The sequence below is a fragment of the Centroberyx gerrardi genome, chromosome 3 (assembly GCF_048128805.1).
Source record: "Centroberyx gerrardi isolate f3 chromosome 3, fCenGer3.hap1.cur.20231027, whole genome shotgun sequence".
Classification (NCBI taxonomy): Eukaryota; Metazoa; Chordata; class Actinopteri; order Beryciformes; family Berycidae; genus Centroberyx; species Centroberyx gerrardi.
Genome location: NC_135999.1, coordinates 24,177,934 through 24,199,672, shown reverse-complemented (window position 1 = coordinate 24,199,672; position 21,739 = coordinate 24,177,934). Strand labels below are relative to the sequence as shown.

Genomic DNA, 21,739 nt, shown 5'->3' with positions numbered 1-21,739 from the left:
GTAGTTTTGATATACAGTATTGCTGATGAAATACACACATCCATGCATACCACACCCAAGCACCCACACACTGTTTCTCTCTCCTCTTTCCCTTCGGACAAATATTCACACACGCACACCACAGTCCCAGTGCATCCTCTTCTTTCCCCCTCTCTCTGAAACACATTTGGCGAACACAGACGCATGAGGCAACCTGCAGGGGAGCGTTGTGTACAGTAGCGGCTGGCTGTGTGATTAGACAGATAGCGGGCCAGGGACCCCCGCACACGTGACTGCGTCCTCCAGGGGTCTCTCCCCAGAGGCTGTCCTCCTCCGTTATTAAAGAGCCTCTCCTCTCCTCTCCGCTCGGCTCGGCTCGGCTCCGACGCAACACTCCATTTTAGGAAAGGAGGGTGGTATGACTTAATCAGGGCTTCCCTGTGAAGGATGTGTGTGTGCGCGTGTGTATGCAAGTGAAACCATTAAGAGGGTAGCCTCGTTAAGAATAGTATTGATTAATGGGAGACCGCTGGCCCAGGTTTCTGCAGCAAGTAGGAGTGTGTGTGTACGTGCATGTGTGTGTGCAGGATTGCTTGTGTGTGTGTGTGTGTGTGTGTGTGTGTGTGTGTATTTGTGTGTGCATGTTTGTCTGTGCGCGTGTGCTTGTCCCAGTTCATGTGGGCGGATTCCTGGCACCTTGTCTCCACGTGGAGGAGGCAAGTTAGCAAGCGGAGATTACGCCTGGTCTGTCGCCATGGTACGGCTGATGAATTAATCAAATCAGAATAAATGATCACTCCTTTAATACCTCGGCCATAGCCCTCCGCTAATCAAATGCAAAATTGACCTGGGGCGCCCCCGGAATGATTTCCTCTGAGAAATCAATTCTGCGATATTACAGTATTAGCTCTGAGTGGGCCGCCGCCTTCCCAACACAATGACAACAACAGTATTAACAGTTGCAGATGGTGGCAAAGTTCTTTCATAACTGCCTAGCGTGCAGATTGCCGAAGTCATCTTGTTGTGTTATTGCACGAGCAGGAGCCCCGTCCTCGCGGGAATAAGACCGATCCATCACGGCAATTAGCTCAGCTAGTCTAAGTTTCCCCTCTATATCAGCCCCACGGATTCTCTGCCTCCTGCTCACTGTCTGCCTGCTTCTCCCTACTCTTATTTGTCTTTTGGTCTATCTCCCTCTTCTGTTGCTAAGTTGTTTATCCATCTTTTTTTTCTGGTTTTCTTTGGTTGCTGTATTTCTTTAGGTATCTCTTTCTAGCTTTCCCTTATTTCCTTGCTCATTTACTCACTCTCTCTCTCTCTCTCTCTCTCTCTCTCCATATGTCCTCCCTTATCCCTATCTCCCATATGGAGGAAATGCCTCCCAGTTCCCCTGCTGAATTATAGAGCCCAGGTTGTTTGCCAGCAGCAGAAGTGGCTCCACACACCTTTAAAGATTCATCCTGCTGGTATGACTGTGAGCGATGTCGCAGCTGAGTGCCATGAACATCTTCCTCTACCGCTGCTCTCCCGAGAGGTTGAGGCGACGTAAAGACTCCCACGCTACATGGAGTGTTTTTCAGAACGGCATATGCTGAGTTTATAAGCAACACCTTCTGAGTCGCAGCCCCTTTTGTGTCATCCATACCTCAATTGTCTCATTCTTTGACCTGTTTCCTCTCCTTTGTCTCCATCTGTGGCTAATTTCAACTTTGCATTTACCTTTTATGTGATTTGGATTGTATTATTGCTTATATACATTGTTCTCCATTGTTTATCTGCAACTTTTATGTACAGCCTCTTCTTCTTCTTCTTGTTTGCCAGATCTCACTCGAAAAGGAGAGATTCTTAATCAAGGGAATATTAAGGGACTAGTTGGTTAAATAAAGATTGAATAAAATACTGTAAATTCAAAATCTCTCCCCTACTCTCCCCTATTAAACCCCCCTGAAGAGGGTTTGATAGCAGAAATCAATAAGGGATTATAGCTTTTATCTGGATTCACGTTGTCGGTTTATTTCATGGTAAGAGCATGTCTTCTTCATGTTTTGTAAACTCATTACTTCAATGGGTGGAGCCTTGGTTGAACACCTAAAGGAGAATTTGATACCATGTGGTAAGGATGGCAGATATGATGCATTCTGTGAAGCGCAGCACTCTGTTGAAGGCAATTACTTAGGTCTGCCTTTGTATGAGTAAGCCAGCCTACCCAGCACATATTTAGTGTGCAGTATTTAGTGCAGCGTGCTGTGCTGCATTAAAGGTTAGGATGCAGGGAATGCGCGATACGGTGCTTGATGTTGCTTTATGGATGAGAATATTTCACTCTGTCAGATTGCATCATGCCATTATCTGAGGATTCACTCGAAGGAGCCCAGCGGCTGGGAGGCTTTGATGATGACTGACAGATCCACAGTTCCCAAGTGGTAGACCAGTGGGTTTCAGGGGTTCTTCAGGAAACAGCTAGTGTACATCCTTTATAAACTATTGTGCCACTGCTTCAGGTTAAAATGCTTTTTTCTGAGATAGTAAACATGCTTGAGTAGATATACAGTATATATACTGTATGTATATATATTATAGAAATCTATCACTGGCTGGCTTGACGCAGCATAGGAAAAATTATTTTGAGAGCATGGATTACTAAACTGCACTCACGGTTTTCACTACTGAGTGCTCAGAGTGTTAAATCACGCTGCAAATTTCCACATTGACTTTTGTTCTACCAGGTGGCCCCCCAGGGCTCCTCAGTATACCCCACATAGACTTCTAATGAACAGTTTAGGCATATACCCACTTATTCTTTGCATATAGTGATTATTAACAAGCTGCACCAGCAGAAGGCAAAGTCATAGGGAAAAGAAATCATGACAAACTGAACGTAACCAATCACGTTTATTTTTTGGACATGTGCTGTAACATCATTTCATGATGATAGCCTGGCAGGAGGAACATTACCTATAACAGTAGTTCTCAAGAAACCAGTGAACTTGGTATAACTCCAAAAACACTTCTAAGGTCAATTTAAATCACACACAAAATTGAAGTGGAAAAATGTTCCAAATAGCCACACTGAAAGCTCTCTGTAAAAGAAACAGAAGTTTACATGGGCACAGGTTGCTGCAAAAGAGACATCTACTTTCAGTTCACCAGGCGCTTATAGTGAAATTTACACATGCACAGTTCAACACAGACTCTGTCAACACTGATCAAACTACACAGTCCAAATATAGAAGCCAGTAAAAGACAGTTCAATAATCAAAATGACGTGTTAACTGTACTGGTACTTCTATGTTTCATATAGTTACTATACATAGTTAAAGACTGTCTCATGGTCCAGTAGTTTTGACAGCAGAGCGGTGACAGCAGTGACCCCCCTTGATTTTTTACATATTTTGTGGTGTTACAGCCTGAATTCAAAATGGATTCAATTGAGATTTTGTGAAAACATATCTTATTATTTATTTATTTTTTTTCAAATTTATTGAAAATTAAATATAGAAATATGTCATTTAATTAAAAATCAATACTTTGTAGAAGCAACTTAGGCAGCGATTACAGCTTTGGGTCTTCCTGGATTTGTGTGTATCAGGTTGGCACATCTGGATTTGGGGATTTTCTGCCATTCTTCCTTTGTTCAAGCTTGGTCAAGTTGGATGGGGAGCAGCTGTGAACAGCTAACTTAAAGTCTCACAGATTTGTGAGACTTGGGGCCTCTCAAGGACTTTCACCTTCTTGTTCTTAAGCCATTCCAGTGTTGATTTGACTGTATGCTGAGTGTCTTTGTTCTGTTGGAATATAAATCGCCAGACCAATCGAAGGTTTTTGGCACCTTGAAGCAGGTTCTCCTCTAGAATTTGCCTGTATTTGGCTTCATTCGTTATTTCCTCTAACCTTACAAGATTCCCAGTCCCTGCCACTGAAAAGCACCATGCAACATGATGCTGCCACCATGCTTCACGGTAGGGATTGTGTTTGATGGTTTCTACTAGACCTAGCGCTTTGCATCACAGCTGAAGACTTCAATTTTGGTTTCATCAGACCACAGAATCTTTACCCTCATGCTCTTTCACTGCCTTTTTACAAAACCCAGGCTGCTGTCGTGTGTCTTTTTCTCAGCAGTGGTTTCCCTCTGGCCTCTTTACCATGCAACCCAGATCTGTGAAGCGCTGTACCGACTGTTGTCCTTCCAGAAAGATCTCCCAACACGGCCAAGGAGCTCTGTAGTTCTGTCATAGTGGTCCTTGGGTTGGTGGTCACCTCCCTGACCAACCCCGGCGCCAGAGCAAATCAATAGAGAGGGCATTTGATTTACATTGGGGCCCACAAACGCACCACGGCGGATGCACAAATAACAAACAAAAGCAACATGTGCAGCACCACTGCATGCACATTGCTGCAAGACGGGACACAAATACGCACAAATGTAGAACTATAACACCATGAACTACAAGATGAACATGAAAATAGTCGAGTCACCCTCTGTGCCGCTCCTTGTTGATCCTAATAGAGCTGGAGACGGTGTTTCCCTGAGGAATGGAATCTCCTCAGCAAATGGTCCTTCCACTCATCCCTGCATTTCTTAGTCAGGTCCTTTTCAAAACTGAATCAGGTGGGTGTTGCACGGGTGAAGCATGCTCCTTTGTACTCTACCCAAAAGCTTAATTCAAAACTAGAAAGTGATTCGATTCTGATTTGTGACAGGTCTAAATTTACGTCAATCACAAATAGGCTATATGACTCATATTTGATTTAGTTTAACAATATATTTAATTTTGGATTTAACTTAGCATTTGAATATTATATACTGTATACAATCACTGATGCTAGATTTCAATGAAACACATTTGGGGGCGGGCAAAGATGTAAATTGGGTTTAGACCAGACCAGCGGAGCACTTTATAAACTGTTTTATACCCTTCTCCAGATTTACGTCTCCTCAAAATTCTGTCTGAATTGTACAGACAGTTCCTTGTTCATCTGTGGGACCTTATGTAGACATATACTGTATGTTTCCTTCTAATTTATGCCCAGGCAAATGAATTGGCCACAGGTGAACTACAATCAAGTTGTAGAAACATCTCACGGATATTCCAAGAAATTTGGATCCACCTTTACTGTCACTGGACAGGGGTTGAATACTTACTGACTCAAAACATTTCAGCTTTTCATGTTTCATTCATTTGTAACAATTTGTAAATCGCAATATGGGTTATTGTGTGTAGTAGTAACAAAAATCCTTATTTAATCCATTTTGAATTCAGGCTGTAACAGGCTGAAGGCACAGTATTTTCTCCAAATGTCTCTTTCCTTCTTCCTCCTTTCTTCTTAATGTCATGTGATGGGAAAAGGCCAGAGGAAGGTTTGTATGTGTCTTATTAGTGTCTTCCCTCACACCTTTGCCCGAACAAATTTTGCAAGGTTAGCTTCTTCTGCTCCCAAGAGACTTGTCACATTGATTGACCTTGCTAATATGCTATTGGATGTGACAATGGCAATATGCCACTGGATGTGGCACGTCACTTTGGAAACCTCTTCTAACTTGTTATTGACCAGAAGGCGAAGGGTTTCTGCTGTCACCGCCTGCTATCGAACAGACGTCAGTATCGTTGTGACCTCATCCACTTTTATCAGGTGGAGAGATTGTGCTCGGCATTTAGTGAGTCATCTTTTTTTGAGGGAGCATTTTCACACTGGGGAAAGATTTTTAAAGATCACACTAGCTAGAAATACACTATTCATCATTTTTGGGCATTATTTTGTTTAAAAGGTTATACTAATTAGACATCAACTGTCTTTTTTCCAAACAGACACCCCCCACCCATTAAGACAATGCTTGATTTTGACTTGTCCATATCTCTGTGCCTCCCTACTGTCATGTATGGGTATTTCAGAGCTTTTTTTTTTAACCTTTATTAATCCAGGGAAAGTTGACTGAACATGCATGTTATTTTTCACCAATACCCTGCTTCATACTCACACAGTGTCACACCTGTGAGCTGTCCAGTACTACCACAGCCTACTACTGCTGGCCACTGAGCAGTTCAAGTGGAGCAGTTAAAATCCACCTTAAAACATTGTTAAAAACCGCTATTGGTGATGTACTACCTTGTATTTATGGGTCCATTTTGTTGTTTGGTTGTGTATTTTTCTTTGCATTCCCGTGGATAACTGGCCAAACACAGATGACGTGACGTCATGTCAACATATTTCAAGTGCAGCTACAATGGAGTTTAATCGCAGAAAAATGTTCAACTATCTAAACCATCAACAGTAAATGTTCGGTTTTGTTATCACTCTCAGAATCAAAGAGCAAGGGCTTCTTTCTAGACTCTCCATTTTGCACGTTCAACAATCATACAGGGAGAAATACAGCATAGAAGAGGCAGAGAGACCACTTTCTCTAAATAGACCAGAATGCAATACAGCCACAAGACATGTTGTGTTTTGTATAAGGGGAACAACTCTCAACTTTTTCGACCGGAAAAACTTGCTCTCTTACTATGCAATCACTATCACTATCACTATGGCTCTCTCCAGCTACACGTAAAACCCACAGCTGCAATGCAACAAGTTCAGACACATTCTCTCAGAGGTTATCAAAAGTCATTCTGGAAAACGCAGGAAATCAATGACTGAAGTAGAAGTAGATAAGGCAGGTTGAGGGAAAACAAACAAGTAAATGATCATATATAACAGTATAAGAGTATCCGAGGGTGAAATTTTCCTTGAAGTGCCTTGCTCAAAGGCACCTCAGCAGCAGTTTTCGAGTCACAATCCATCTTCTGTAACCTCTTGGCCACCACCTCCTGGGGAACTCACAGTAACATGAATTTTGGTTTATATCCTGGCTTATATCCATGGGAAAAGCTTCATGGGAAAAGCTCCATAACAGCTACATAGCGCATGCATAAATAATGATTCAATCCTAATGCCAGCTTTCATCTGTTCATGTAACACATGTTATTTCTGACATAACAGTGGAACAGTGCTAGCATTGGACCTGATGAAATTTTCCCTCATTAAAGTGATTGGCGCTGTTAGACACCAATGGTCTAGTTAGTGTTTTTAATGCACTCCCCACTGAAAAGCATGGATTACAAAGCAGGCAAGATCATCATCAATAGTATAAATACAGCGTCATGACCAAGTGAGAGTCAGGTCTCATACTCAAACCAAGCAGATTTCCCGCTTTGAAGGGAGCCAGACTCATGATACATGTGTAAGCATGCGTGTGAGCGCATCTGTGTGCATGTGTATGAGTGTTGGTTCGGGCATCGGCGTGTGCGTGCTACGAACTGCGAGAGAAAAAAAGCGGGAGTCCGTAAATGTCACATTACTCAGCACGGTAACCACACTCACGACATGCGATGTGTCACCCCGCATCATCGTCGCCCACTGAGCATGTGCAGAAGAGGCCCCCAGCCCTCCACGTGCGCTCGGAAACTGCACGAGAAGCACACGTGGATGAGCTTGCACAGAACCCAGAGGGGGGGAAATGCAAGTTTAATCACCTTTTTTGATGCCGAACGCCAACCACCCCTCTGGTTGTTTTTGTTATTGTCCTTACTGTTTGTTTTTTGTTGTCCCCGCTCTGTTAAAGCGTCGACAACTCCAGCTGATGGCTGCACTTCCAAGGGGCAGCCATGACTGCTTGCACTGACATCATCGCTGAGGTGAAACCCCGTCACTGTATGTGTGAGAGAGGCACTGCGCACCTCACTATTGTTGTTATGCTTTGAGTCCTTGCTCAGACACGAAAGCTCTCATCGCTCTCTTTGCTCCACTTCCCAACCCCAGTCGAGTCAGTCCCCCAGAATGCTTTGCTTCCAACCATATGGTACAGGGGCTGAAGTTCAGCAGCTATTTTTAGGCACAGTGATATTTGTCATTTTTAACCAGCTAGTGGTGCCTCTGGCTCTTTTTCCCCCTTCTACCTTGTTTTTTTTTTTATTCCTCCTTGACAATAAAAGACGTAAAAATTTAAGACGCAGTACCATGTGGGAGTGATAAACGGTTGATCCCAAACACCCTCCAGTACACTGCGCTCTGGGGACTTTTCAATCTCTCAGAGCATGCAAACGGATTCAAGGTCTCTGTGTTTCAGAGTTCTCAGTTGTATGGATTTTAGAGGTACAAAATGTGATGGATGTTCACAGCAGGAGTTTGCCCCACAGCTGAGCGGCTGTTCATCTCGCAGCTTTAGAAAGGCCAATATTATTCTGTTTTCTAAATCGGGAGGAAAATAGGAATTTTCCAGGGCAACTGCGCTGCGCTTCAGTGAACTTATTCCCTTTGACCAGATACAAAATAAGCGCATATGCCAGCTGTGGCATATCTTTTCTCCCATTATCTAGAGATTTGCGTTTAGATGCTAATTAAATGTGTCCAGCTAGATTCTGAACCTTCAAAGAACAGTAGAGATGAATAGCAAAACAGATGAAAAAAGATGAAGTTGATCAGATAGTATTTGGAGTTCATCCTTCGTTCTGATCGCGCCCTTGAAGGCCGTCTGTCCAAATCCTATTCCTTTTAAGTGCAAATATCTTCACTCAGTCCACCTTTCAAAACAATCTTCAAACACACTCACCACTGTGTTTTTTTTACACTCATGCCCACCACCAACAAAATTTCACTGCCAAGTAATTACAATCCCAACCTATTAGAGAAGTGGCTATCTTGTCATTCAGGAGATATTTTCTGTGTACTTTGTTGTTTTGCGGGGAGGGAAAAAGCAGGGGGGGAAAGCACACAACAACTACACACAAAAGAAAAAAAAACATTTCCCACTGTGCATAATTAGCCAGTCTGAGAGGCAGAATCACTTGCATTCATAATTGGCTGGATGGCTTCCAGTTGATGGTAGCTTGACGGAAGAGAACAGAGGGAGAAGTATTGCAAATCCATAGTACTTCGCGCCCCTTTGTAGAGCGAGTTAGTAGGGAATTCATTAACGGCGTATTTAACTGTTGTTCATCACCGCCGTGGCACACATAGATCCACTAATGGAGCTCCGCTATGGGATTTTACTGCATGAATATGGCCGCCCCCGTCTTAACCCCCATCAACCTATTATGGGATTCAGACCATTTGTATGTCAGTCTGGTGGCAGAGAATGATTTATATGTTACAGACAACTTGGCATCCCCTCAGGACTTGAGATTATGTGCTTTTATTTGGGAAAACAAGAACGTTTTGATGTCAGCTTGTCCCACGCTTATTTCTCTGGAGTTGTTTTTCAGCCTTGTGTGATGAATGATTTAATAAGTTAAACTGTGAAACAATAAGTCAAACTGTATTTGATTGATTTTTGCCAGACTGGCTTTGTAAAGGAACTCACTCACTGGAGTCACTAGAACAGCACAGAGCATTTTCCCCAAATGGTTTCAAATGTCACAAAGTTCGTAGTGTGTTTTCACTGCTCTCTCTCTCTCTCTCTCTCTCTCTCTCTCTCTCTCTCACACACACACACACATACACACACACACACACAAACACACACTGCATGTCTCGTTCTCTCTCTACCCATTACTCCAGAGGTCTGGGCTGGTCTGTACCAAACTAATATAACATGCTTAGTCATCAGAACAGCAACAGCATCTGCACACACACACACGCACACAAACACACACACACACACGCACACACGCACACGCATACAGAAAGAGTTAGAGAGCCTCCTATCCAAACAGGAGCCTGCTATCCAAATATCCAAATGCAGTCAGACAGCCCCCTCCCCTCGTCATCTTACCCCCCAATGCCAAATCCAGCCAGCGGTGCCTGTTCGTTTCCATGACAACGGCCTAAAAGTATTATATCATCAGTGAGAGGGGAGCAGGGCAGAATCTTGCACGCATGCACACACACACACTCGCATTCCCTCTCTCTCTCTCTCTCCCTCTCTCTGTTACACACACACACACACACACACACACACACGCACCCAACTGCCCTCTCCCCAACCCCCTTTGGAGCATACGGAGCACAGCAGAGTGGAGCCTTGCCCCGTGTTACGTAAGGCTCCCAGGCTCTGACTCTGAGGTGACATCATCACCAGTAAGAAAGGGGGTGTGTGTGTGGGGGGGGGGGGGTAGGACTCGAAATTTTGGAGCTGACTCTGAATATTACTGCTTCTGCCTTTCCAGCGGAACCGGACAATTTTGTTGTTCTTGTCGCTCTGCTACTGACAAAGTACAGTAAAAGTTAAACCTTACAGTTCACGCTCCTGAAGGTATATTATATGCACAATTAGGCGTTCGTCACTTTGAAATTACCTGCGTGATTAACCACAAAGTGAAAATTAACATAGGCAGCTCGCATTAGCAGTTTCTACCGACATGGCAACCCACTTACGGCACTTTGAATAATTCACTGTGAATATATTAGCTCATCAACACATTTTGCCACTTAATGAAACCATTAACAACCATGTAGCCGGTTATCCACATGACCCGTGAGAGAGCGATAGCCCACTCCAGGTTTCTGATGGTTTCTTTGCTGTTCACTTGTTTTGACAGCTTCATTTTAGTGAGCGAGTGGGCCAGCGCCGCGGCCCTGCTGGTGATGAGGTGTTCACTCTCGTTAGCCGGGGTTTGATGTGCCCGTCCAGATACTATTTGTGATTATTTGTGATGAACAAATGAAATATGCAGCAGCCAGTGCTTTCCACCTTGCCGCTCTGCATAGCGAGAGATCAACGCGGCAGAAGGGGCTTGGAGGGGCGGAGGGGGGGTTTGCTGGTGGGGAAGGAGGGGGAGAAGAAGTGGGGGTATGATGGAGAGGACGCTCTATATTTTATATTTAAACAGCAGAGATTGCAGGATGGATGGAAATCCCCAAAGACTGAAGGCATTGCTCTCCTCACTCTCTACCTTTTCATCCCCAGCTCCGTGGTGGTTATAAATAAATGTGAAAGATGGAGGGAGTGAGAGAGAGAGAAGGAGGTAAAGATATAGAGAATGGTGATCCAGTGGGACATATAGACATGTGAGGGAGAGTTCCAGGTCAAGCCCAGACTTTACACAAGCAAATGCATTATTTCTCTCTCTCTCTCTCTCTGTCCCTTTCTCTCTCTCTCTCTCTGTCCCTTTCTCTCTTTCTCTCTCTCTCATATAAATGCACACACACGTGCCCACACACATTTCATGGTATGTTACTTGATGTGTTGACATGATGAACTATAACCTCAACTATCTCCCGACCTTACCACCTCTTGTAACTTCCAGCCCACCAGAAAATGCCATTCTACTCCATGGCGAGACGTAGAAATCTAAGAAGGACACGGGACGCACTACACTTGTTTGAGAGGGAGGAGAATCGAATGAAGCAGTGAAATATAGTCTTAGTTCAAAGACAGTCTAGACAGCGCACAATCCTGTCAGTTTTGTTCAGGGAAAAAGGAAGCAGAGTGTGTAAACATCCAGAGAGAATGAACAAGACTCTGAGGAGGAGGAAGGTAGAGAAACAGAGAGAGAGAGAGAGAGATTCGACAAAAACGCTACAACACGGCAGTAGAGTGATACGCTTGTACATTCGAACGCGTCAACCGAGCGTAAAGGAAAAGCTGAGGTGCCGCAGTGCTCAGGCACTGGGAGAAACAAGCCAAACAGAAGTCATGCTACATCTCAATTCAAAGCCCCTCGGTGGCGCACAGTTACTCCTTCCAAATTGCCTGGTAAATTAGACTGGCATGGCATGATGCAGGCAGGCAGGCAGGGAGGCAGCTCCAAAGGGAGAATGAAGCAGAGTCAGGCAGAGTGTGTCCCCCAGCAAGCTGAAGCCTGATTGCTGATTGATACATTGACTGCCACTGATTGAGCATAGTGAGGAGGAACAGGGAGACAGGGATGATTGCAGAAAGGGCAACAAGAGGAGGCTGACTGGCCTTGTGTGTGTGTGAGCGTGTGTGTATGTCTGTTTGCATGTGATTTTGTGTCTCCCTCCATCTGTGTGTCCAGTGTGTGTGTGTGTGTGTGTGTGTGTGTGTGCGTGTGCTACAGCCAGCAGGGGTGGTTAGGGCCAGAGCATCATCAGCAGCTGTTAAGGGTTCATCCCAGTGACCTCACTTACAACTGTACTAATTACCACACCAACTACATCAATTTGAGTCGGCCTCTCTCTCTCTCTCTCTCTCTCTCTCTCTCTCTCTTTCTCTCTCTCCCTCTAATTCTTTCTCTCTCCCTCTCTCATTCTTTCTCTCTCATCTGTACCCAGTACTCAATTCAGTTTCCCTGCATTATGCTTTATCAGCATGACTGTTGAAGAAACAATATCGACAAAGCTTTCAAGTTCAGGTAACATCTCTTACACTATAAATATTCACTCACCCCACCCTATCCCACCACCTCCCACCACCTCCCATTCTTTCTTCCATCTCTCCCTCCCTCCTCCCCTCTGCCCATTATCCCCAACACACCAAAGCAATTCCCATCATATACCGAGGCACATGCCTTATTTTTCAATCCGCAAACATCATACATAATGCACGGCATCCGGGCCTGCGCTCTGCATGTAGTGAAATGGCTCTGTACATCAGACGTCAGCGCTAATGGCGAGTGTACCGCGGAGCAGCAGTGGAGTGACTCTCTTCAGGTTAGGGCTAGCAGTCTATTATTTGTGCCCACCTCTCCCTTCTGCCACTTAAACCCACTCAGCCTCAAGGAGACACACACTCCGTTGCTATGGAGTGGGCCGAGCTTCCTTGACTACGTGGCTGGCTCCCTCTCCAGCTAAGGCGGATACACTCGGGCACGCTTACATGCGCCCAGGCAAGGAGCGGAGGTATTGATGAAACTGATCAAAGTGGGTGGGTGTGTGTAGGTGTGTGTGTTTTATGTGCGTGTGTGTGTGTGTGTGTGTGTGTGTGCGTGTGTGTGCGTGTGTGTGTGTGTGTGTGTGTGTGTGTGTGTGTGTGCGTGGGGTGGGGGGGTGGGGGGGTATCTGTGTGTGTGCATGTTGGACTGAGCCTATAGGTTGGTGTCTGCACAATGTAAATGTGTATGTGGGTGTTTGTGTGTAGGTGGGAGGGTATTGGTGTGCGGATGTGTGTATGTGCATGTATGAATGAATGTGTTATCTGCTCATCGCTTCATGAAATCATCATATACCCTGACTAAAGGAATTCTAATTTGACTAGCAGTCTTGGATTTTATCCCTAAATCTGTAAAATTGCTTCTGCCACATTATCCCACCCCCCAAACTGGCTTTAACTGGCTTTGTCTAAAAAGTATAAACCACCTAATCAACTAAAACTCCATTGTCAAATAGTTCACTAACTGAATAAGAAGCGACAACTCTTACTGCATTTACGCTGTATACGTAATCATCTGCAATAACTCAAGGTAAGTGTTATATTTACTGTAAATATTTACTGTCATCAGTAGCATACGTACATACAGTTATTTGACCTTGACAGGTTTCAATTGATGCAGTGTATCATTTGGCAGCTCTGTAAAGATGATTGTGTGTGTGTGTGTGTGTGTGTGTGTGTAAAGTTGGCCTCTTTTGTTAGAGGCTGAAACCCGCCCTCCCTTGCCTGGTTGTCATGTACTGAATAGGGCGAGGGTGAGTCACTCCTCAAATGCAGCAGTTGCATAATAAGAAGTGAACTGTGATGGAGGTGAAATGAATGGGCATCTTGGTGGTGGCCTTTTGTGCTTTTTGATGGACAATTTGGAGAAAAAGATTATACAGTACAAAGTTAGTGTCCGTGTCCCTGTGTTGGCGAACGGGTTTGTTGTTGGGGAACAGTCAGGATGCTCTGCTTAGGTTATGGCTCCCTGCATCACATTTGGACAAAAACGTATAATAGAATTGAATACATTTTGAATACTTAAAATAAACAAGAATACTTGATTTAATCTCATCTTGAAAGTGATAGGTCCACTTCTGTAATGCCAGTGGAAATACCAATGAATATCACCATTGAAATGTCACATTTCTGCACCGGGAGAATTATGTACAACTTCTTAGAGGAAGAAAAGATGGAAAAGATGACTGTGACTGTATCTGGGATGATTTTTCTGGGGATTAGGGTAGATTTAGTGGCTTGAAACTGTTAGCGATGCCAAGCTTTTTAACATGAAGCTCACTCAGATATAAAAGATTCAGAGAAACATTGTGCAGTACATGTCGGCAAAGTTTGGTCACTGGCTTTGGGAGAGGGTTGTTCATGGTCACGGATACTGGTCGGGTCATCTTTAACAGTTATCAAGCGCAGCTCATTCGTTGCCTGATTGAACATCGGCAGTTTGTAGGGAAAATCTGGGCAGGAAACTGAATGAGAAAGGCTCTACTCTTCCTCAATAACCTAACCTGAGCTGCTTAACCTCTAACCACTGCAGCATAGCCGGTAGGTGGCCACTAGTGGAAGACTGTGAATGTAATGGGCAGCTCCCCAGTGTCGCTGTGTGTAATTGTGTAAAGATAAAGCGAGGACAAGAGCATGTGTGCTCAATCAACTGTCTCTGGATGAATGAAGGTTAAAAGAAATGCTAGAGGGGAGGAGCGAGTGTGTATTGTGTGTGTGGGTGTGTGTGTGTATGTATGTGTGTATGTGTGTGTGGCAGCGTGGGGGTCGGTCCACTTATAATTCAGTCAATTACGTTTTTGTTTTTTTTACTGGAAATCTCATAAAAACATACACACACCCAATCTATAACGAAATTATCGAGAATGCAGGCTCGGCGATAGTCAATATTTTGTGAACTGCAGTTTCAATTCAGTCCTGCATTTTGAATTGAGCGAAGTGAAAGTCAATTAGACCCCAGCCCTGGGGTATATGGCAGCATATGGAGCTATGCGGAGTGTAGATTGTGGCAGTGAGGCAGGTGTTTGGAGAGAGCCTGTGCGTTCGCCTTGGCGTAAACTAGAGAAGGCTCCGGCCGACGGGCGCATCTGCTGCCTGTGTCTCCCCCTGGCACAGCGGGCATCAGTCTGGGCACAGTGAGCGCTGTCTGCTCTGCCAGCGCTCTGCCTCTCATCTCCATCACCATGCCCACTTGACAGGGCTCAGCTGTTGAACCCTTTCTCTCACCTGCTCATGTAGAGCACCATTCACTGTAATCTGGCCCCCTTCCCGCTGTCCACTTCTCCCGTTGGGTTCGACGCCTTCGGCACACTTCGCCGTTTCCAGTTCAGTTTGATCTCAGCTATTGTGTTTATTAAAACTTTATGATACCGCTGCACTTCCCTCTACAGCTGCAGCAATGTTGTATGCCTTGCTGGCCGGATGCACACAGCACGAGAATATTGAATGTGTATGTAGAGTGATATGGGTAATCGCCTGTCCATATCACATCTGTGCTCTTTAAAGTGATGTTGAACTTTGGTAGTACCTTGGATTGTGTAGCTTCCTGGCCACGATATAACCCCAAAATGTTATCTGTTGCTCCGGTAGAGATGATTGGAAACGTTTTTTTTCTCTATCCATTCACTGCCGTTGTATGGAGGAACAGGTCTGAAAAAAAAAGTCAAAAAGAGTCATTCTGTCATTGTAAATAGGCATTAGTCATTGTAAATAGGCAAAAAAAAACGTTTTTTTATATATATTGGTAGAATCTGCTTTGTCAAAGTCCTGTCTCCCACCTTTTTTCGCCTATTTGCATTTATTGATAAACATACAATTTTCCTTGTTCCATTGGCATAAGTCTCCTCCAATCTGAGTTGTCAACATACCTTTGCACCAGTGTCACCAAGACAAATTCCTGTACGTATTTTGTACTTGGCGATTACAGTTTCTGATTCAGATTTAGAAAGAGCTAGTTGCTGAAGTGGAACCTGTGAATGTAGATGTGTATTAAACACCTTGTGTGTGTGTGTGTGTGTGTGGAGGTTCAGTGGGTGTATTGTGTGTTGATATGCATCTCCTTGGCTGTACTTGGCTCTCATGGGGAAATGATATGAATTAGACTTCATGCTTCTTAGAACAATAATTAGCAGTGGGGGTTTTTATCTGCAGGCTCTTTGAAGACTTCAGGAGACAGTCGTCTTGGGCATTCTGCTGATTTTTCATTTCTTTCTCTCTTTTTTTTCCTTCTCTGTCTTTCACCTTCACTGTGCCTCGCTGTCTCCACCTTTTTCTCTGCTGTTCCTAGTCATTTTTCTGCCTTTTCTGCTTCAGACACTTTAAAGTGGCGAGTGGCAGGAAGGACAAGAGAGAGGGTGTCTGACGTGCAAAAAAGGTTGTGGGCCAGAATCGAAACCACGACAATGGGAGTACATAGTGTGCGGCTTAGCCTGCTGAATACCTTTTTTTGTCGTCCATGTATAGTCCTATTTTCTGTCATGGGAGCTGCTTGTTCTTTCTCTTCACACACTAGACTGGCATTTTGGCTTGGTTGGGTTGTTGCTAGCTAGCGCCGGCTTGTAACAGTAAATATTAAACACATCCAGCTGTAGCTGTGAGATGGCCGTCCGCTCTGCTGCTTTGTTCCCTCTGTGGCTTTTTACAGGCTGCTCTGCGTTGTGTTAAGACTTGAGACGTTATAGCAGTGGAACATAGTGCAGGGGGGGACTGCATCCACTCACACACATGGAGATAGATGCAAATAGGTCACCAGAGTGAGAGAAAGGGGGGGAGAGGGAGAAAACAGTGGGAAAGTTGTGAACTATTCTTTATGTTCTCATTTTCTCTCTAACCTGCTTGCAGCATGATGTGAACAGGTGAGGAGAACACTTTGAACTTAGGCATCGCCTCCAGCCAGAAGTGGAAATAACTAGTTACAACTTCTGACTACTGAGGGGATTTGAGGAGATTTGAACGGTAATGCTGCATAGTCGTTTTAAAAGTTTGTACTGTAATTTCTATCCTAAAGTATTCAATAATATTTTTACTTTAGTACATTGTGTGAACCATAAGAGCTGGTGTTTACATTAAAGGATAAATCCACTTTAAAACACACAGCTCTTGGTGATGCATGGTGCATTTCTGGGCCCATTCTGTTGTTTGGGGGTGTATTTTTCTTATTCTGGTGGATAATTGGCCAAATGTAGATGATGTGACGTCACGTTGAGATATTTCCAGCACAGTTACAATGGAGTTTGATGGCAGAAGATTTTTCAGCGATTTAAAACATCAACTGTAAACGTCAGGTTTTGGTGTCAGTCCTTCAGAATCCAAGAGCGAGAGCTTCTCTCTGGGTTCATCATTTTGCACCAACGTATCGTAGAATAGACACCAATTTCTTCAATGACAGTAGCCTTGATAGACCATAATGCAATGCAGCCACAAGAAATGTTGCATTTTGAGTAAGGGGCATGGGACACATGGGACAAGTCTGTTGTCCATCATGGTTTTATAGTGCAATGCAAGACTTTTCCTCTGTTTTCAAAACAGTAAGACAATCTCATTTATGTCTTAGATTTTTTCAATTAGCAACAAATTGTCTGCATGAAATGCCATGGGATTTCTCTTTTTTCTATTTAATTTTAAAATTGCGAATGAAAATGAAACAATATTAAAACAAAAGTAACAATATTCAAATTTAAAAAGTAACTAATACCATATTACAACATTCAAAATTCACAAATGAACAAGTGAAATTACTAATTACCACAAAATAGTAATCTGAGTAGTAGAACGAGTTACGCTCAACAAAGGTCAATTGTCAAGGTCAATAGTCTTGCAGCATTCCTTTATACTGAATCTGTTTCTGGCGTTCTTGCACTATCTTTGTCCATACGTACTGTGAAACTCAGTAGGTCATCAGTTGTTTCTTCACCAAGATCACCAAGACAAATTTCTGCATATTTATCGTATTTGGTGAATAAAATATTTCTCATTCCGATTCTGACATTTGGTGCACCAGATGCTAGCAATCATTAGCATTAGCCTGGCTGTCTCACTGCTGCCTGGCTGGCCTTTCCAGGGGGAAAGGTGGCGAAATATGTAACAGATGTTAGCAGCGGCCCGTGAATAGGCTGTTGATTGGTGTAGGAGGAGAGGATGATGGGGGTGACTTGCTGCCGAGGGGTGAGAAGCAAGGCTTCCTCAACACTATCCCACAGCCAAGGGCCTGTCACTGGTGTTGGCGAACAGGATTTGGGGGAGGGGGGGGGGGGGGGGGGGGGGCATGCAAAGGGGTAGAATAACTCAGGCCACTTTTTAAGCCAAACTCTCTCTTTTTCACCTTTTCTCTGTTTTCTTTCACACTCTTTTCACCTGCCAATTTTCCAGTTTTCTCTCAATCTGTCTTCCTCTCTCCCTCTCCTTCTCTCACTCACTTACAACTGCTCTCTCGCTCCCTGGCTCTCTGTCTCTCTCTCGCTCCCGTGCTCAATTGCACTCGCATTCTCATGCAGAAAAGTGGAGTTTGCAAATTGCGGTTAAACTCCCACCCCCCTTCCCTCTCTCCCTCGCTCTCCATCCCTCTTGCCGTACCCTAAATATCCCTCGCTCTATTTTTACAATGCTCTCTCTCCTCTTTGCCCTCGCTTTGTCCTCTCCTAGCGCTCACTTTTTCCATTTCTCTATTCTCTTGTCGCTCTCCGAGGAAGCGTACACACTCATACAGAGTCCTTGGCAGGGCACAGTTGGGCTGTCACACTCGTGCACAGACACACACAGATACACACACACACACACACACACACACACTTGGGTACTCTGGGGCTCTTTGTCAGTTCACATGAGTTCAAAGTTTTTTCGTGCTCAGAGTTGACCTCTCTGCTGGGCATTGAAAATGTGTCCGCTGTGTGACACTCTCTCTGCTGACAAACACATGCATGCACACACAAACACACATGAGTACACACACTGACACGCACGTATGCACACACACATACACACACACACACACGTGCGCCTATATAACCTGATGTTTCTCTCTCTTCCAGCTCTGCATGAGTTCCCAACAGACCTGTTCACAAACAAAGAGAGGACAGAGGGAGCGGTGGCCCTACACGTCCTGTGTGTAAGTTTACCTTGACCTGTGTGAGTGTGTATTCATGTGTGTGTGCATGTATGTGTTTGAGAGTGAGAAAGAGAGAAACTGTGTGACCCGGTGTTCTTTTACTGTTTTTGCGGAACATCACATTCTTACGTCACATTTTAAACTCACAACAGCTCCGCATCAAAATTCAAACATACCCACAAAACTACATTGTGACCAAATGGAGGAAATGACACAATCCCTCTCAGTTGCTATCATGTTTCGTTTTGTTTTCAGTAGTGGGATAGTTGCTGGCAGGCTAGCATCCAGTGCAAGGCTAAACAAATGGTGCCAGAGTCCAAACTGTCCGGGTCTGCGGCTCGATGCCAAGCCCAGCCAAGCCAGTCTCCTCTCCTCTCCTCTCCTGTCCTCTTCTGTCCTGTCCTGTCCTGTCCTGTCCTGTCTTGTCCTGTCCTGTCCTGTCCTGTCCTGACCTCTCTTCCTCTTTCCTCCTCTCCTCTCCTCTCCTCTCCTCTCCTCTCCTCTCCTCTCCTCTCCTCTCCTCTCCTCTCCTCTCCTCTCCTCTCCTCTCCTCTCCTCTCCTGTCTTGTCCTGACCTCTCCTCTGCTCTACTCTCCTCTCCTCCTCTTTCCTCCTCTTCTCTTCGCCCCTCCCTTCCCATGTCAGCACTGTTATCACTTTATTTATGGCCCGCTGGAAATACACCCCCCAATTACAACCACATTTCTGTGTGGTGCTGCAGATACAGGGAGAGAGAGAGAGGACAGAAGAGAGCGACAGAGGTGAATCGAAAGAGATGAACAAGTAAGAAGGGAGGGAGAGATAAAGGGGATAGAGAAAGAGAGAGGAGGGTGGGAAAAAGAAGAATGACAACGTAGTATATTATGGAGGGAAGAGGTGGGAGAAAATGAAAGGAGAGAGAGATGGTATGGAATAGGAGTGTGTGCGTGTGTGTAAGTGTGTGCATGTGGGTATGCATGTGCTTTTGAAGGAAAGGTGGACTTTGAGGACAGGTTGGCAGGATAAAGATGATGAAGGCATAGACTGCTAAAAGTGAAACAAAGCCAAAATTTGGATAAATCAGTGTTGAAAATCAGTGTTTCATTTAAATCTCATAAGATGTTAGTACTACGTTATGATGAAGTGTGTTGCCCTTACAGCACCATGTAACCACAGCAGTGTAGAATCCATATTGTCTCTGTCGGGTGAAAACCTTGTATCTCCAAGATGTCAACTTTTCAGGAACTCAGAAAAACAGTTGCCTTTCTCTCATATTCCATTGGTTTAGACTTTTGAATGATCCCTCGCTGCATTTTGTCCTGCCCCAACATCCTGTTTCAACAGGAAATGCACCAAATCCAGGAAGTAAAGATGCCATTTCATGGGGTCTTTAAACAATGAAAATCACCAAAAAAGGAGGACAAGAGCCATATGGAAGCACCATATAGCCTTCGCTTTCTTTCCTCTGTCCCACAGACCTCCCACTCCCAAAACATCAGCAACCTGTGGGCTCCTCCTAAGTCACCATGAGACCCTCCCTCCATTTGCCTTTCTGTCAGTATCTCATGGATCAGGCATGTACATGGCCACCTACACTGGGTCCTCTGGCGTGGCCCAGCAGGGGTCAATATGTGGATCATAAGTGGAGGTCCCATCGCTCTGGCATGGCCTCAGAGACGGCAGAATGTTCCGGTACAGGAGGACCCATGTTGTTTTGTACTAGTGCTGCGTCTCTGGAGGGCTGACTGTAATGGAAGCCCATGCCAGCAGTGCGGCATCTCTGGGGAACTTTGCTGTGCATAAACAGAACACCAAGAACTACCGAATGGACCGTTTTGCCAGTCACATGTACTTTTCTGACTCTATAGGCAATGTCACTACTTACAGAGCTCCCACCCTCTGAGTCTGCCTTTTCCCGCTGCAGAAGGGCAAGTGAAAGTAACCTTTTCTGGGATCCTGGGGTATTAAAAAAACTGCTAAAATATATATCATCACCAGCCACTTCCCTGCTATTTCTAACCTTTAATATAATGCACTGTAGCGAAGTCTATGCCATTTCATAACTGCTTTTATTGTGCCCTCCATTGTGGTGAGAACTGCATGCCAAGTATTTTTAGCAAAGGCAATCACAGTGCCATGGAGGGCTAATACCTGCAGAGTATACAGTATATTTCCAATGCTTTTCTGCTTTTCCATTTTTGGAAAATACGCAACCTTGGTTTAAAAACAGAACGGAGATGCAAACAAGCTGATATTGAGGAGAAAATTGTCCACTATTATGTATTTGAGTAAACGGTAACATGGAAAAAAAATCAAAAATGGCTTGGAAAATCTCATGAAGGGAGTGAACAAGAGAACAAAGAAACTGAACAAAAGATGTGACATTTTCTACTCATGCTCAACAGATTTTGTCCATTACATTGTATGTTTTCATTTAGCAGTCCAAGTCCAGGTCCAAGTGCCTTCTAGCAAGGCAGTAAACCCCCAACTTCAAGATTTAGTTTGCACTGAGAAATGTAAGCCACTCCCCCTAGGCCTTAATTTACCTGCTAATTTAAGGGTTAAAAAATTAAAAGTAAAAAGGCATTACAAACCCAAATCCAGCAAAAAAAATAAAATCTGAAAAAGAACTGATAAAATAGATGTCGTGTCGCCCTGTGGCTTATGTTATCAGAGTGATGCAGCATTTGTAGTAGCATATGTTCTGGGATGTTGATTTAAACATTGGATTAGATCCCGCTGTCTTTTTTTTTATTGCTTTTATTCCGTGACACAGCTGCAAGTGAAGCCACTGTGGATTGATCCCATTGTAAATAGAAAATCGCCACTGATCGTGTGTGTTGCTGGTGTTGGATTCATCCACGACAGGGGGT

General features: G+C 44.3%; 1 protein-coding gene across 1 annotated transcript in view; it reads left to right on the top strand.

The window, feature by feature from the left end:
* Nucleotides 1-21,739, top strand: part of LOC139928518 (sodium/potassium/calcium exchanger 3) — a 43,138-nt gene that overhangs the window by 5,520 nt on the left and 15,879 nt on the right. The window contains exon 3 of the mRNA XM_071921095.2: nucleotides 18,811-18,887. Within this exon, the coding sequence (XP_071777196.1) occupies nucleotides 18,811-18,887 (77 nt within the window). The remainder of the gene's footprint in view (nucleotides 1-18,810; nucleotides 18,888-21,739) is intronic.